The sequence below is a fragment of the Pteronotus mesoamericanus genome, unplaced genomic scaffold, assembly GCF_021234165.1.
Source record: "Pteronotus mesoamericanus isolate MK-2021 breed Mesoamerican mustached bat unplaced genomic scaffold, CSHL_Meso_final scaffold_125, whole genome shotgun sequence".
In the NCBI taxonomy this organism is placed as follows: Eukaryota; Metazoa; Chordata; class Mammalia; order Chiroptera; family Mormoopidae; genus Pteronotus; species Pteronotus mesoamericanus.
Genome location: NW_026555304.1, coordinates 11732043 through 11750081, shown reverse-complemented (window position 1 = coordinate 11750081; position 18039 = coordinate 11732043). Strand labels below are relative to the sequence as shown.

General features: G+C 41.7%; 1 protein-coding gene across 1 annotated transcript in view; it reads left to right on the top strand.

The window, feature by feature from the left end:
• The window catches only part of HSD17B3 (hydroxysteroid 17-beta dehydrogenase 3), a 37716-nt gene extending 20654 nt beyond the window's left edge, over positions 1-17062 (top strand). Inside the window, exons 4-11 of the mRNA XM_054587964.1 lie at positions 1153-1260; positions 2569-2636; positions 3925-3960; positions 7687-7721; positions 8836-8917; positions 9565-9630; positions 12633-12782; positions 16820-17062. Of these exons, the coding sequence (XP_054443939.1) occupies positions 1153-1260; positions 2569-2636; positions 3925-3960; positions 7687-7721; positions 8836-8917; positions 9565-9630; positions 12633-12782; positions 16820-17062 (788 nt within the window). The remainder of the gene's footprint in view (positions 1-1152; positions 1261-2568; positions 2637-3924; positions 3961-7686; positions 7722-8835; positions 8918-9564; positions 9631-12632; positions 12783-16819) is intronic.
• Positions 17063-18039: the final 977 nt, after the last annotated feature.

Sequence of the window (18039 nt, the reverse complement as noted above, 5' to 3'; positions counted from 1 at the left end):
AAACTCATTAACTCAAAGGAATAAATCTTTAATTATAAAAAGACTTGCAAAGACCATTGCAGGCTGTCTGGGAGACAGCTTTGTGTTCCCAGGAGAGATTAGGGTTAGGAGACAGATGTGGGAGGCCCAGGCTGAGCAATCACACCGTAAAGGCTCTGTGCCGTTAGTCCAATGAATTCTGCTTTTGTTTTATGACTGGATATCAGAAGTAACTTTGACCAGGATTAGGACATTCTTTAGTGTTCCTCTCACAATGTTGAAACTTGCTTTTTATTGTTATCTTGAAAAGCAAGTACTGTCTTTAGTCTGAAAGCATCCCCCACCCCCAAATTATGCCTCAAGATCACTTGCCACGGAAACACTGAGTCTGAATACAATGCTGAGCAGGCAGCAACTGGTGAAATCTGTCTGCTGCTTTCAGATCTGCCCGAACGCTCTTGCACACGCCAAGTCCATGTGGAAGAATGGAAGGAGCCTTGGCAGGGCGGGAGCAGAGTGTGTGTGCCCTTGGGCAAGGTAGACAGCGTCTCTGAGCCTAGCTTTCTCCTCTGGAAAGCGGGGGTGATATTTACTTTACACGGCTGTAGGGAGGATTAAAATAAGATATTGTCTACACAATTCTATTCTGAAGAATTGTGTAGAATTCATGCTTTATGAATTCTATAGTGTTGGACAAATGCAGAGGATTGCTGTGTCTATGAGGAGGGGCCCTGGCAGGGCACGGGCAGCATCACTCTTGGCCCTTACAGTTCTTAGTCCAGGGGTCTTGAAGTTGAGCATGCAACAGAGTCACCTGGAGTTCATGTGCAAACTGGTCACTGGGCCCACTCCCAGGTTTTTCTGGTTCGGGGCGGAGCCTGAGATTTTGTGTTTCTAACAAGTTGGCAGTGATGCTCCTGCTGAGAAGCACTGCATTAAATCTGTTGTAATGCATATACTTGTTACTATAGTGACTCTTAGACTCATACAGAAACCACCATTCACAAATCTTTTAGCACACCCCAGCATTTATCAGGGGCTATTTCTTTTTTCCAGTGGGGAGGCAGCTTTGTGCTCTTCAGTGTCTGCTCAGGTTGTGTGGGAGCACCAGGGGAGCTCCACAAGCAAAATCCTATCCTGTTCATTAAAGGATAACTATTGTTTCTAATGCAGAGTGGACTACAGGGAGAAGTGTGAGAATTATACAAGCAGATTTTACCAAGGATGACATCTATGAATATATTAAAGAAAAACTTAAAGGCTTAGAAATTGGAATTTTAGGTAAGTTGATTGCAAAATTCAAAGCTTGTTGTAATGCATCAATGAAATAATTATCTAGTGACACTTGAGTATTCCATGATGGCTTAAACTTAACTCATAACTGTATTTTAAGGTGTAGCATTAAACAAATATTAAATCCCAATTCTTCAAGAGGCATTACTGAATTAGTAGATTTCTATATTAGCTTTAGAACGTAACAGATTTACGCATTTCAACCTTCCCAACCATATTTCCTAATATTAAAATGAATTTTCTTTCACTGAACTGATATTGACACTTGACAGGAAGAGGGGTTCTCAGAAACATTGGCTTAAAGGAGCAAACATTGCTGTAATCGATCCATGAAATGGCAAGTAAATGTGGTTATTTGAGATTTGACTACCTTATACAGGAAACAAGAATATTTTTTCTGTTCTGATTTATAACCAAGCTATTTTGTAACTATATACACAGTACAGTGTTTGCATTATGCATAGAAGGAAGATATGATTTCTGAACTTCCTGCTGAATTTAAAAAATATGCCCTGTGTGGTTCAGTTGGTTGAGCATCATCCCCCAAAACAAAAGGATGTTGTTTTAATTCCTGGTCAGTGCACAAGTCTGGGTTGCAGGTCTAGTGGCCTGGTTGGGGTGTGAGAGGCAACCAATCAATGTTTCTCTCTCACTTTGATATTTTTCTCCCTCTTTTTCTCCCTACCTTCCCCTCTCTGTAAATAAATAAATAAAATATCAAAAAAATAATTACAGATTCTTTTTACTAATAAAAATGTAAAACATCATTGCAGAAAAACTGGAAAGAGTAGAGAAGCACATAAAAGAATTATGAATTTCTTAAAATCCTGACAGCCTGAATTAGCATTTTGGTGCATATCCTTCCAAATGCATAGTTTCACATATTTATATGCATTTTACATATTTACACATATTTTCAAAACTGGGATTAAATTTACTGTTTTGTAACATTTTAAGAAGCTATACATCACATAAGAGTTCCTACGTCTTTCACACATGACAACTCTAAGCGGTCGTAGCTGGGAAAGACTGCGCTGCTTCCCAGCATACGGCTATACCACAACGCACTCCATGTGCTGCCGTTGTCAGACCACAGTATTTCCCTCAAATTTCCTCACTGTTATCAAATCATGTTGCAATGAACAACCTTGTATAGGAATCTTTTTGTACATATTTCTTTAAAAAAAATTTTCCAAGAAAAGAATTTCTGGGTTGAATGTGATTATTTTTAAGACTTTCAATAAACATTTGCCACCGGCTCACCTGACATCTTTTTGCTTTGCCTCTCCCTGTCAGTCAACAATGTTGGAATGCTTCCAAGCCTTCTCCCGACAAATTTCCTTCATACACCAGGTGAAATCCAGGTATGTCTGTGCTTTCTGGGAATGATGTCCTCCCACCAGGTACTGGGCCTCCCAGCTGGACCACCTCCAGGGACTGGGAAGGGTTTCTGAATTCTAGCTGGATATCTGTGGGTTTCCCTTTCTTTTCATCTTAGTACTTGACACACAGTCAAGAGCACCGCTGTTCATGGCCCTCTCTAGAATATGGTCATCTTACCCCTTCTCTGCACATCAAAACTAACCTGCCTACTGTCCCAGTCTTTTGGGGGCTCTGTGTTCTGCTTTATAAGGGGTAGAACTGCCTGAAAAATTTACAGTTGTGTATGCAAATGGGAGAAGGCCAGCTCTTTGTTTGTTTGTCTTTTTCCTTTTTTATGTCTTTTCAGACATACAATTTGTTTAATTTTCAGTGTGAGAGATGTCAACGATACAGACTCTGTGGTTGGGGGTATTTTAAGTTCAGCAAGCTTGGCTCAGAACCATGGCTATCCTTGTTGGTCATGAGTAAATTTGTGATATATTTAGCAGTCCTTGAAGGTATTATTTGTTAAGTCTTCCCCAGGCCCTGACCTTCAAAGTCATGAGGTTATACCAGTTCTGAGCAGGTTGTCATGTTTCCATTCTGTGATTCTTCAGGTATTCCTATGTTCCTATGTAAACCCTTAGTCTATTGCATGGGAATGCCAGATTGTTTGGACGTCATTCCACATCCTTGCCAAACCCTTCTTTGCCATACCTCTAACCCCATGGTCCTTGTTTCTGGCATAAATATGTGTCTCCCCATTAAGCAGATTACATTCTTGCTTCTCTTTCTCTATGTCTGTATTTGTGCTAGTTTCTGTGTCTGTCTCTCTTTCCCTCTCTGTCTTGGGTGATTCTAGTAGTTTCATTATCTGGCCTCTGTAGCCCATAATCTCTGCCATGTATTCTACAATCATTTGCCTTTCTGTTCTCTATGTTGTTGTCTTCTAGACCCACATATGCTAACCTTTCTCCCTGCACCTAGAAATTAACAATCTCCCTTTGAAAAACTATGTCCATATTCCTCTTTAAATTTTAGAGGATACTTTTAGTTAACTTCTATTCAAGATCACACTTCACAGAAGCACACAGTATGGATGTCAGATCTTCCCTAGTTCTAGTGCATACTGGCTGAACATCAATCAGGAGCCTAATATGCCAGCTAGGCCAATGAGGAAACAGCTCAGACACATGCTTTGCCCGCTTTATGGTTTTGAAGCACTGACGACATCTCAAGAGAATTTCTGAAATGATCTGGCTGATTTGTGGTTATGATTATTTATTACAGAGCCTCATCCATTGTAACATCACCTCAGTGGTAAAGGTATGTGGTTAATGTATGTGCTAAATGCATTAAGAGGTAGCAGCTATTGGAATGTGACAACTCAGGAGAATTGGCCCCTTTCCTGTAGAAGGAGAATTCCCTGAAATTGAACTGCACTTGATTGAGAGGTCACGTAGTGGCCTTTTAATTGTCTTATTCTGTTTTCATCAAGTACGAAGATGAATTTATTCTCCCTAGTGTTTAAAACCTATCTCTGCATTCAGTTTTGTCAGATGTCAGAGCATATTAGACCTTATGATGCTGAAACTGATTCTGGATTTCAAGTGACTTTTAAAAAATTTCAATACTGTGCTCTGATTTTAATCTTGTAAATAGAGGAAAACTCACTCTGTTTGGAAAAAAGACAGAGGGTTTGGCGTGGATTTTATGGACTCTTGTTGTTTAATAAATATGAGGAGGGAACCCCCCCCCCAAAAAAGCCAGATTTATCTTCTGGAGGGTAGGTCCCTTGTAGTACAGGCCTCCTCCATGAGGTGGCTATTGTAAGAAGCCATCTATATCAGTGTACCAACAGGTATTGTTATGAGAGGATGCCTTCAGCTTCACTGAATTTTTTGTGAAGATTCTTTCAATGTGCTTGTCCATTTCACAAGGGGTGATTTATGAGCGCACCTGCCCACACTGCGCAGAGTGTTCAGCAGTTTTGACCAATAATGGTATGACCCCCGTGCCCCACCCTCCCTGTTCACCCGATCTCACCCCAAGTGACCTTTGTTTGTTTGTTTCCCCGGATGAAAAAAGTCCTCAAAGGGAAATGTTTTGCCAAAGTGGAAGAGGTGAAACAAAAACAGCAGAAGCATTAAAAGGCATCAAAATCAACAACTTCAAAAACTGTTCTGAGCAGTGGAAAAACGTCTTGATAACTATATTGCATCAAATGGAGAGTACTTTGAAGGTGATTGAAGTTTAGGCATGTCAGAATAAATACACGATTTTTTACAAATAAATTCTGGGCTTTTTGGGGTTGCCTCCCCTTGTATTTGTTGAACTGAAGTTCAACAAATGTATTTCTGATCCCAGCTCAGCTCCTAGTTAGTTGGACAGTATTGGGTGTGCTATTTAATTCCCTTGAATTTCAGATTCTTCATCTGTTATTAAAAGTGTTGGACTAAACTCTGGCCCATAGGGCTCAGTTGGTTGAAGTGTCGTCCTGTAAACTGGAAGGTTGTGGGAAAGTCAGGGCACATAGCCAGGTTTTGGGTTCAGTCCCTGGTTGGGGCAGGTATAAGAGGCAACTCATTGATTTTTTTTTCTCACATCAGTGTTTTTCTCCCTCTCTCTCTCCCTCCCTTCCCCTCTCTCTAAAATCAATAAGCCTGTCCTCAGGTGAGGGTTAAAAGAAAAAGTGTTGGACTAAGTGTTGTGTCAGGTACCATTTAGCATAAGAAATTACAGACATAACTACCACAAGGTTGTCCTATACTGTGCCTTTGATTGAATAAGAAAAAGGCACTGCTTTTGGGCAGACAGTTTGGGAAAGGGTGCTGCTTAAGAGTGGACACAACCCGCTGCTTGGTGAGTAGATGGTACTTTTATGTGAACACAATGTTTTCCTTTCCTCTGAATGGCGAGAGCCCTCTAAATGTCTCATGAGTGAACCTGGGGCTTTCATGCGAAGATTCTTAGCCCACAGCTGGGCACCTGGCTCAGTGCATAGAATTCTCAACTGCATGTGGGGACCATTCCATTAGGCCGGTGAACCTGCAGCAGTGAATCAGGTACGATCCCTGATTTCATGGATCTGGACCCTAGTTGGGGAGCAGTAGGAGGCTCAGTCTAATCATGAAAACATGGACTGGCAGTGGAGGGCTGCTTTCTCAAAGGAAAATCAGTTGCTTTCAACCTAAGGTGAGGGGATGGATGCTGAGAAGACCAAAAAACAGACATTTTTTTCCCCAGGGGTTAAGTTGGGCTGACAATTTTTTTTTTTTACACCATTGGTTGTTTTTCTATAAGCACACTAGTATTTTATAGTTTCCTGCTCAGTTTTTTTGATACACACATTCTTTTTTGCTGAGCAGTCAATGGCTTTTTAAAACTCCCAGTTGATGTAATTCTAAGTTTTATATGTCCAATTGTTGGCAGCCTTACCACTAAAGTCTCGCACATTATTTTACATGTTGATCTTTCAGTTTTGGTTCATTTGATCACAGGGCTTCCCAAATATATTTGATAAACTCTGACTCCTTTAGCAGAGAAATTTAATTTGCTAAAAAAAATATTTCATATATTGCTAGACACCAATTTCCCTAAAAACTGAGAAAACACAATGCAGGTTACGTTGTAAGTATGCCATCCCCGGTTGCCTGTGCTGGTTGGAGGCATGGCAAATGTCACTTTATTATTCCAAAAGAGCCATCTGGAAATAGGAGAGATCTCTGTCAAGGGCAGAGATGGGAGATGAGTTTGAGGGCAAAGGAAGGTGAGATCAGAGACTAAATATTGGGAGCTTTGTGACAGAGATTCACAAAGTCTGCTGTTATCTCTCTAATCGGCATTACTTGCCCAATGAGGCTAGTGAATTCATTTGGGAGACTGTAAGGATGTGCTCCATGGACACCCTCAACAAAGTTGGAAAAGCCAAGGAAGGGTGATGACACAATCTGGTCCTTAGCCTTCTCTCACCGCGTTTAAAATCCAGGATTTCAAGAGGCAGTTGCGCGGGTTCTAGGGAGCACCCTCCCCACCACTACCATGGCTGCCGCTGACCCAGCACAGTGAAAACATTGCTCTGGAGGCCCCTGCAGATGGGCTTAAGGGCCTGGCCTGTGAAACGGGAGCGGTGGCAGGGCTCCCAAGCAACATGGTGAAATAGGCAAAACTTGTCTTCTGACCCTCAGTCTTTTTTATTTCACTGCCTCTCTCTATCTGTTTGGTTCCTCTCTGTCTCAAGCCTGCTCCCCAGATAGGGCCTGAGTCTGTTTAAATGTACTTTTGAGAACATTTTGGTCCACACTGTTTCTTCTTCCTCAATTCTTAAAATATGTGCCTTATAATTATAATGTGCAAAGCTCTTTTCATGGGATATTTAAGCTCCAGAAGTTGCAGAGAAGATTTCTTTGAGGGCAGAAGTTTGGAAGGGGGAAGGGACTTCCTAATATTGGCATAATTCCAACAGACAGACAGACAGACACACACACACACACAGACAGACAGACAGACAGACATGTTCTGTTTAGGGAGATATTTCACAGACCACATGCAGGTTACTTATGCGGCTGCTGCTGAGTTGACAGATGTCCTTTTCCACCTCATCCTTTGTACTTGAGATGCTTATGGACACTTGTGTGGTTTCCCGATGGTCCCCTAATCCTAACTAACTCATGGCTGAGGTTTATGATGGCCAGCCTGCTTTTGCCTGCCTCCCAAAGTAAAGAGTATTTGGGGAACCTCAGTGTTGGTCGCACAGCCAGAAACCAATTTCCACAATTTTCCACTGCTCTCATTTTGCAGGAAGACTTTAGCTTTATGGAGGAGAAACCAGAGGCCTCTGAGCAGTTGCCATTTGTCTATGTTGCCTCCTGTGGGTCTCAGCCAGACTCTAGTGTTGCCAGAATTACCTCCAATAAGTGTCAGCAGATTTTCAAGTCCATCTGAGAAGATTAAGCAGTTCTCCAGCTTCTTCCCACACCCACCTCCCCAAGTCACCCTGTGCATTGCTGTTTACTTACTTTGTTGAGGCTTAACTTTGGCCTTCTCTTGTAGATGACACAGCTAGTTCTGAAACACATGGAATCAAGGTAAGGCCTTTTTTTGAAAAGGAGTAGAGTGGCAAGGTCTCCCTTGTCTGGCAGTCGGGCTCAGAGCCTGGGGGGATTGAGTTCATCTGGCTGCTACTTTAACAAATGATAAAACTATGATGAAAGGACATTGAGATTACAGGAAAAGAACCACAATCTGAGCCAGGCCAGCTTTGCAAACAGATAAGCATATTGGAAGGTCAAATGTAACATATACTGGAGGGAAGAGGAGAACAGCAGACTCAGCACACATTGTATTAAAAAAAAATTAACTTATGTTGAGCATAAAAGAAACTTCAGAAGTTGGCCTGAGACCACGACCATCTCTTTGTTATTATGAATTTCAGCTCTTGTCAGAATGAATACTGCAATTTAGTGGTAAAAATCACCACCCCATCAGTGCCTCCATTTATTCCATGTTTTTATCACTCTATTACAACACCCATTTGGGAGCTGTTTGTGTGTGTGTGTGTGTGTGTGTGTGTGTGTGTTTTCAGATGGTATTCATTAAAAGCAAATGGTCGATAGTTTTATCTTCCCTAGAGGAAGAAGGGGCTTGGCTGTGGATTCTAAAGTGCAGTTTCTTGGTTTTTCTGAATTGAACCCATTTCATTGGGATGAGTTAAAGATTTAAATTTCAAAAGGGTATTTAAGGACCCCAGAGGCTTGTGCGGGGTGCCTGTGTGAGCAGATGATGGGCTGTCAAATTCCACCCAGGACACATGGCATCTGTCTTGTTGTGGGTCATTTTTATGATTTAGAAGGGATCTTGAGCTTCCGTGGCCACATTTGAGAGAGAAAGAGCTCTTCCCCCGATCTTGTCTGAGCTCAGCCGGTTTGCTGGATTTCGGTGGGGGAGCCTTTATTGCAGCAGCGCCCATTTCCAGTCACAAGCCCTGTTGTCAACTGACTGCCGAGCGACGTCGTTGCGAGGTGCCATAGCCCATGATGAAGGGAAGTTACGTTCCCAGTCCCTGAAGCAGAGCAGTTAGTGCATGTGGAAGCCTAGAGAGGATGGAGTCTCCCCAGTGTTCACACGAGCTCCTTTGTTTTCTTCCTTCTCAAGGTGTGATAAGCAGCAAAGTAACCAAAACTTTACTTCTTTGCCTTTTAGGCAGAAAGGGCTCATCTTGAACATTTCTTCTGGGATGGCCCTCTTTCCCTGGCCTCTATACTCCACGTATGCAGCTTCAAAGGTGAGTAATAACGTGTAGTTTGAGTCCCCTTCTCCTTCTTCCTCTTGTTTTTCCCAGTCGGCATTTTCCTTTGGATCATCTGACCAGCGGATGGACAGATCTGCCAGGAGGCACTGTTCTGTGTACAGGGTGGAGCTTTAGTCAGCAGGAGTTTGGGTGCAAATTGGGAGAAGGCGCTGCCACCACACTGACTGAGGCCTGCAGGCAAGCGCAGCTGGGCATGCACAGTCCCCTGGGGGCCTCCAGCCCTCACTCACCTCCTCCGTTTGGAGCTCTACTGCCTTCCTGTCAGCAAGTAACACTGGTTTCCTTCCTGCCCTCGAGGTCTAGCCAGGTGTTCCCAGGCTCTAGTCTTAAAAACGAACTCTCAGAGGAGGGGGTGCTCTACACAAGGCATAGCTCCCCCTGGTTTGGGTCACTTATGTGCAGTGGCCCGAGGTATGTATTTATCCCAAAATGTATGTTCCCACTGACTGAGGGAGCTCTTCTCAAACCAAGAAATGAAGTCCTAACTCCAATCAGGAAAAGCTGCTACATTTTAAGGTGAAGTGGTAATGCTCTCTTGGTGCCCTTTAACATCTGAGTAAGTTGGCTCTGATGGAGAAAGCAAGCTCTGGGTCCTGAGGTGTTTTTCCTCCTTGCTCCAGGCTTTTGTGTGCACCTTTTCGAAGGCACTTCAAGCGGAATACAAAGCAAAAGGAATCATCATCCAGGTGAGGTTAACAGTTCTGAGTCCATGGCAATGGGAACTCCAGATCCCCATTGAGCTGGGGCCACTGCCCCCTGCAGGACTGGTGGTGCAAGCGCAGCCAGGAGGAAGGTGATCTGGACAAGCTCCTGCGACCATTGCTGTGGCCTCTGTGCCACCTTGGTACCACCTGCTGCCGACCTCCCCCATGCCCTGGGTGCTAAAGTAGGAATTGGGGCAAGGTAATTGAGCTCTCAGAATGCTGTCGACCCTTTTGCTACCTGATGCGGCATCACGACAGAAAATGGGGTCCTGTTGACCATCCTCCACTCTCTGATAGAGGTACAGAGGACAGGCTTATGCGGGAGGAACGGCGGAGGGGGAACAGAACACTGGGCACTCAGTCCATGTTGGAAGGAATGGGGGCCTCCCTTGCGGGCTGTTCACCTGTGGTGGCCACAGAGCAGCTCACACTCGGGTTCCTGAGCAGTCGGGGAAGAGGTGCTCTGCTTCCCCTTTCACCAGCAATGACAAGGCCGCTGTGGAGGTGACCCCCTAAGCGTAAAGGGATTGGGTTGTCACTGTTGTCTATAGACTGAACAATATGACATCTTGAGCTATCAGTGGCATACATGTGGTTGGTTCAGCAACACAGAGTCAACTGGCTTCTAGAACCTGGAATAAAAAGTTCAGAGAGGTTTTTTGTTGTTGTTGCTTGGGAAGAAAGTGTATGACATACTATCGGAAATGAAAAAGGCACATTTGCAATGATATCTTTAAAATTATTGGCATGCATACTGATTTTCAATGAACATGCTCAGGTGAGACCATCTCAGGTGGCTATTCTTATAAATTAACCAGCTATAGGATAAAGCTTATTCAAAAGGCATATCTGAATTAATGGTGAGAACTTTGCAAATAACATCAACTTCCCAGCCATAGAAATGGAACTAGACCACAGTGCTGTTCTTTGCCTTGGTGAACTAAAACCTCATCTGTGAGATATTTTTCTTCCCTATCTCTCTTCCAACTCTCAGCTGAAGACAGATTCCTTTTGCAAAAGCACTATCCCATACAGGCTGTTTGCTGAGTAAAAAAATAACCCTTAAAATCTCACTGACTTAAAACCACAGAGATTTATTTGTCATTCATGATGCATCATTCACTGTGAGCCACCCAGGGGGGGTCAGCTAATAATAGTTATGCAGACACACAGGCTGATGGAGTTTTTGGATATCCATTTTGGATATCATCAGTTGACATGCCAGAGAAAAAGTGGTAGGAGTTCTAGAGGATCTTGGTTTGATAATTAAAGACTCTGGCTCAGAAAGATGTGTCACTTTTGCTTATACTCACTGACCAGATGTGGCCACATGGACCCACCCAACCACAGGAGACCAGGAAGTGCAATTCTATCATGTGTATGAGGGAAAAAAAGAACTAGAAATAGTTGGTGAACAACACTAATGATTGCTAGAGCTACTTGCTTACTAGCCGTGTGAATGTGACAGTCTTAGTCTCATCTTGATCTTGATAACTGTGGTCCAGAGATGCTGTGACTGCCAAATTAGTGGGTTCTTCAGGGCAGTAGGGGTGGGAGTGGGTCAGACAGGGAAGGGAGCCCCTCCCTTGGTGCAGAAACTTTGGCGCTGCTCTCCTAGCAAGTATGAGGTGAAAAGACTGTGATCTTTCAGAAATCAACTGGCCTCTCCAAACACTTAAGTAATTGGTGCTCAATAAATAAAAATTTGTTAAATGAGCAAGGAAGTATGAACTACATAGACTTGAGTTTGATTTTCAAATCCCAGCTTGGCCTCTTATCATCTGAATGATCCTGGAAAACTTGCTTAAATTTCATGAGCCTCAGTTTCCCATCTGTAAAGAGGGTTTTACAATACCTGTCTACTTCTCTAGGTTATTACAAAGATCTAATGAATGACCAGGTATACAAGTTTCACCACTATTTTCTACAATAAGGTGTTTTGTCTGCCAAATCTCACCATAGGGATGAAAATACTTATTATTTTAATACCTGGAAATGGGTTGGGAATACATGCTCCTATATCTCTCTAAGAGTAACACTTTGAGATCTTTGGAGGAAAAGTGTTATGCACATTAATGGCTGCATTCATTTCCATGAGAACAAATTCAATTAGATTGATTGATTCATAATTAGATTCAGTTATGCACGATGTCATTTCAAGTGCAATGTGAAGAGAATGTGATATGACACAAATCGCCAATGTGATTTGAAGAAAAAGAAAACAACAGCAAAAAGAACCAAACCAAGCATGGATCTTTTTTCTCTCTAAAGATGCTGCCAAGGTCTGCATGAATAAAGTAAGAAACCCCATGCCAGGCCACCAGGTGGTGAGACCATGGGTAGAAACGCGATGTTGGATTTGGAGGATACGATGTGTGGCTGGTTTATTTTTCTTACGAGAACTGGACAGATTATGAGATCTGTGCCTCTCCTGGCTCCTAACAGAAGTGTGCAAGTGGGAACCCAACTGCTTTAAATTGCTCCAGCTTTGGCTTATAGGTTAGAAATAAACTTCTGAGATAGCATTGCCAGATAAAATACAGGGGAGCCAATTAAATTTGAATTTCAGATAAACAAGTACATTTTTAAATGTAAGTATAGCTCATGGAATACTTGGGACATAATTATACTGAATTATTTTGTTGTTGTTTTCTTGGATTCAGTTTATCTGAGTGTCCTGCACTTTTATTTTCAAAGTCTGGCAACTGTGTTCTAAGAGATGCCTCGTGTCCTCAGTCAGCCATTTGAACCAGTTGGTGGTGTGTGGCTAAGGCCTCCCCTTGAGTTAGTGGCAGGGTGGAGCTAGAAACCTGATTGCCCGCTCTGTGCCAGTTCTGTGCCTTTTCAATGCTCCCTTGTCGTTTTGGATCCTGAAACTTTTTCAGGAAGAGCAGAGTTGGAAAATAAAGGGATGGTGAAATTTGGATTCATTTTTCAGGGTTGGGCAGATTGCTCCGGAGTTATAGCTTTATTTCCCATTGCAGGTGCTGACCCCATATTCTGTTTCAACCCCAATGACAAAGTGTCTCAATACCAGCCTCATAACCAAGACTGCTGATGAGTTTGTTAAAGAATCACTAAATTATGTCATGATTGGAGATCAAACCTGCGGCTGCCTCGTCCATGAAATCTTGGTAATTGATAACTAACTTCTCCTTTCTTGAAGCAAATGAGGACAGGTACGCAGGTGGCCCTCTCAGAGTTGAGGTAACTCTTCCTTGCTATTGGAGGCCTGGGTTCTCAGCCTATAAATAGCCTCCAAGTGAGCAAATCTCACCCTTGGCTGCATCCCTTTTCCCCTCAGAGGGTAAAGTGGCTCCCAGAGCTCCTGGGAAGAGTTGACCAAGACACAGGGAGCTTTTCTGTGGGGCTGCTGTCATCTCTGATCCTCTGGGTTTGTAAATAATTACTCTCTGGCTCTCCAGAAAAAACTAAAACAAAACACCTTGATTTGTAGCATTTGTTGATTTCCATTATTTAAGTCCTCCCAGATGGTCGATTTTAAGCTTCCAGTGTGTTGTCAGTGCACAATGAATTTAGGAGTGTGTGTGACGGGTTTTTGTGAGAGGTGCAAGCTGGTTCCTGCACACCGTGGACTCCATCAAATATGGAAATGGGGTTTAATGGCCTGCATCCCCAGCAGTCCTCTCCTTTCCTGGGCCACTTTTAGAAACAAAAAACAAACATGAAACAAAGGTAAATGTGAATATTGCATGCTAATAGTGAAAACAAATAGAGTTTCCATGTAGTTCTGTTTCTAGCATCACCAAAAAATTTTAAACATCTTTTCCTGCAATCTCATTTTAATAGAGCCTTGGTAGAAAGAAAATGATGATGCTGGGAGATGGAGCACCAGGAAAAGAAAGTGCTCACTAAGAGAAAGAATCAGGGGAAGGTGTTTTACCATGGACATGGTTCTCTTAATTTAGAATTTCCTCAGGGCTGATCCTATAAGCGACTGTTTTGGTTTCTGAGAAAACCTTGTTTGCTGAGAAAGTGTCACAAAACCTTTATACTTTGGCAACTACAGTTATGCACTGTATAATTATGTTTCTGTCAACAACAAGCCACATATATGATGGTGGTCCCATAGACTACAATGGAGCAAAGATTAAAATTGCCATTGCTGAGTGACTGGTAGCTATCATAGTGTTGTAGCAGAACGTATCGTGTATTTATGGTGATGCTGGTGTGAACATACCTACTGTGCTGCAATTTATATAAAAGTGTAGGACATACAATTATCTGTAGTGTATATCACTTGATATGATGAAAGTAACTATGTTAATGGTTTATGTATTTACTGTATTATACTTTTTATTATTTTTTTTAAGGCATGCTCTTCCTACTTATAAAAAGTCTGCTGTGTTACAATGGCAGCCACCTTTTACATCTTGTGTTTGCCACGTCTCTTGAGTGCATTTTTTCTTGTGCTTGAGTTAACTTTGTGTTGTTTTGTTCACCGTGGCTCCTAACGGTACAAAACACATATTAATATGGCCAGTTAAGAGGCCACTTTGAGTGATTGACCTAGAAATGAAATTAACTGTGATTAAGGACTACGAAGGTGGAAAATCAGTAATGGTTATTGTTTGCCAGTCAGGCATGTCCCATTCCACCAGAGCTACGATCTTGAAGAGCAAGAACAAGTGATGGGAGCTGTTAAAGGATCTGCTTTATTGAAGGCACCAAGACAACAAATTGAGAGGAGAGTATATCACACAAGGAGAGACTTCCAATGACCTGGATGAAGACTGGACACAGAAGCATATACCTTCCAGAACCATGATGATCATGGCCTAAGACAAACATCTGTGATGTTGAAAGAAAAGGCTGCATCTAACTATGATGTTGAATTTACTGCTAGCTCTGGGTGTTTTAAATAATTCAAGAATCATTATTCATAACATAATGTGAAAGAGAGCGGTGAATCTGCAAGTGCTGCTCTGAAGACAATGAAGAATTCTGGTAACTCTAGATAAGCTGATTGTGGAGGAGAATTACTTGCCAGAGCAACTATTCAGTATGGATGAAATGTCCCTGTTTTGGAATGGATGCCCAAAAAGACTTCCATCCACAGGGAAGTAAAGTCAATGCCAGGCCTCAAGACATTTAAGGACAGAATAGCAGTCTTGCTTGGGGGCAATGTCACAGGCTACAAACTGAAACACTGTTCAGTCTGGCACAATGAGAACTCCAGGGCCCTCAACGTGTCAGTCAGCACACACTGCCAGTGCACTGCAGGGGCAACAAGAAGTCCCAGGGGATCCAGCTTCTCTTCCAAGATGCCCTCCTTAATGGCTATCCAGCAAAATGGAGAAGTACTTTTTGGAGAATAACATACTTTTCAAGATTTTGCTTATTGTTGACAATGTCCCCTGATATCCTACTTTTATTGGCAATCTTCATCCTAATAATAATATTAATATTATTAACAATATTATATGAATAATAATAATAATATTGGCATCTCTCCCTCCAAACACAACCTCTTTGATCCAACCAATGGATCAAGGAGTTATAGCAGCTTTTAAAACCTCCTACCTGAGGAGGGCCCTTGCCCAGGCTATTGCTGCAACTGAGGAAGACACTGATGCAATTTTGGAAAAATTACATCTTTGACTGCATCAAGAACCTTGCTTGGGCTTGGGGTGCTGTCACCAAGGAGCGTATAAATGGCACCTGGAAAAAACACTAAAGAAGTTCTCCCAGGGCTTCAAAGGATTTGCCAAGAATGAGGAGGGTGCAAAATCAACAAGGCTGTGGTTGAGAGGGCTAACAACTTTAACCTGGGTGTGAGGATGACAACCAGGAGCTCCTAGAGGGGGTTCCCAAAGAATTTACTAATGAGGAGTTGCTGGAACTGGGACAGGAATGCATAGCTTAAGACCACACAAGGGAAAAGGAAACTGCAGGAGGAGAAAAAGAACCTTCAAGAAAACTCACAGTGAGGAGTTTAGCAGAAGTTTTGCAGACCTCAACAAGCTCCTGATAAAATTTTTAATTAAAAATACACCAAAAAGTTTTTATTTATAGAGAGGAATGTTCATGTTGCACTATCTGCTTATAAATATATATATGATGAAAAAAAGAAACAAATTAAACAAAACACCATGGACATACTTCCAAAAAGAGTGACAGTTCCTCAAGAGGAGCCTGGGCAGGTCCTTCAGAAGTTATTCTAGAAGAAGGCATTGTTTTCATAGGAGACGACAGCTCTATGCGTGTTATTGCCCCTGAAGACGTTCCAATGGGACAAGATATGCAGGGGAAGACAATGATAGTAAGGATTCTGACCCTGTGTAGGCTGGGCTAATGTGTGTGTTTGTATCTTCGTTTTTAACAAAGAAAGTTTAAAAAGCAAAATAAGAACTTTTAAATTTAAAAATAGGAAAATGCTTATAGAATAAGGATATGAAGGAAGAAAATATTTTTGTACAGCTGCAAAATGAGTTTGTGTTTTAAGCTAAGTGTTACTACAAAAGAATTGAAAGATAAAAGAAACTGAAAAGTTGACTAAGTGAAAAAGTTATGGTAAGCTAAGTTTAATTTATTATTGAAGAATGAAAATTTAAAAATAAATTTAGTGTAGCTTAAGTATACAGTGTTTATAAAGTCTACAGTAACATACAGTATTGTCCTAGGCCTTCTAATTCACTCAGTACCCACTGAATCACCAAGAGCAACTTCTAGTCTTGCAAGCTCCATTCATGGTGAGTGTCCTGTATAGATGTAGCATTTTCATCTTTAAGACTGTATTTTAACCATATTTAAAATTTTAAAATGTACGTTTTCTATGTTTAGATAGGTTTAGATATACAAATACTATCGTGTTATGATAGCCTACAATATACAGGACAGTAATATGCTATACTGGTCAGTTGCCTAGGTGCAATAGGCTATAACATACACCCCAGGTGGGCAGTAGGAGATACCATCTAGGTTTGTGCAAGTGCACCCTGTGATGTTTGCACAATGATGGAATCATGTAATGGTACGTTTTTTAGAATGTGTCCTTCTGGTTAAGTGACACATCACTATACTAGAAGATTTTGGGACTTCTGCAGTGAGAAAAAACATTTAAAAAATGATGAATATAAACTGAGATGTTTTAGTTATAACTTCCGTGCTCTTTTTCTCACCCAGACACTCATGTTTTTGTCTATTTAAGGCAAGCTTTCTGACCCTGATTCCATCGTGGGCCATCTACAGCAGCATGTTCAAGAAGCTACTCCTGATTCACTACACCAACTACCTTAAGCGGAACACCAACATCAGTAGTGCAGGTGGAGGGATGGGCCATCCAGCATCATTTTCTTCACCAAGTTCTTCATTGGCTACCAAAGACCAAGAAGCAGACCATCACCCATCACCCCTTGAAGCTGGAGGGCCATGCCATAGATACAGTACTTAGAAAATACAGCTTTTGTGTCATTTTGCTCATGTTAAAATTGAGGACAAGTGAAGACTGGCCTTGAAAATTCCCTGGGCAGAAAAAGCCAGTTTACTCATACAAACAAAAAATTTAATTTAGCTTATTTTGTAAGACTAGTGATGGGATTCAGGGCAGGCTGCCCCAAAATGTGTCACTTTGGCATATTGATTATTTTGAATTAAAGTTTCTTAAGGAACAGCAAGAACATTCTGACCCTTATTTGTCCCTGTGTAATAGGAAATATTGTTGTGACCATCTTTGGAAAATACAACGAGCCACACAAATTAATCTCACTATAAGTGTTTGTCTTGGCATGTGCCAATTGTGAGAAATCACTTGGCATTTCAACTACTGATGGAGCAATTTATAAAAGTGTAGACATTGTGTTTCTAAACCATCACATCAAATCCTGGTAAATTTGCCTTGGGGGAAGAACTTCCACAACCAGCAGCTTAAGTGAGAAAAGAAATGTACTTTAGCTTGTATGGCCTGGGTCAGATTTTAGAAATAATTTTTTAGTTGTGTGACATAGGAGTTTTCCTAATATATTAATCCTGGCTTGATTTGAATGACTGTCTACAACCTTTTTAAGGGTCTTTAAATTAAGAGAGAATTTCCTCAAAATAAAGGCCCCAGGATGTTGGACTGGCTTATGAAACAAGGGTAGAAAAGCTCTATATTTTAAGATTTTTATACCCATCACCACTAGCACTAGATAATAGTAAACATTTGTTACACACTAATAATGTGTCAGGGACTATGTAAATCCTCATAACTTAGAAAGTAGGGATTATTACTATTATTGCCTTCATTTTACAGATGAGGAAACTGAGGCACATAAAAAACTGAGTAACTTGCAAAGGTTCACCTGATCAGTGAGTGGGAGAGCTGGGATTTGAACTTGGGTCATCTTCCAGCATACGTAAACTAAGGCACCACAATAGAGCCCTACCTGT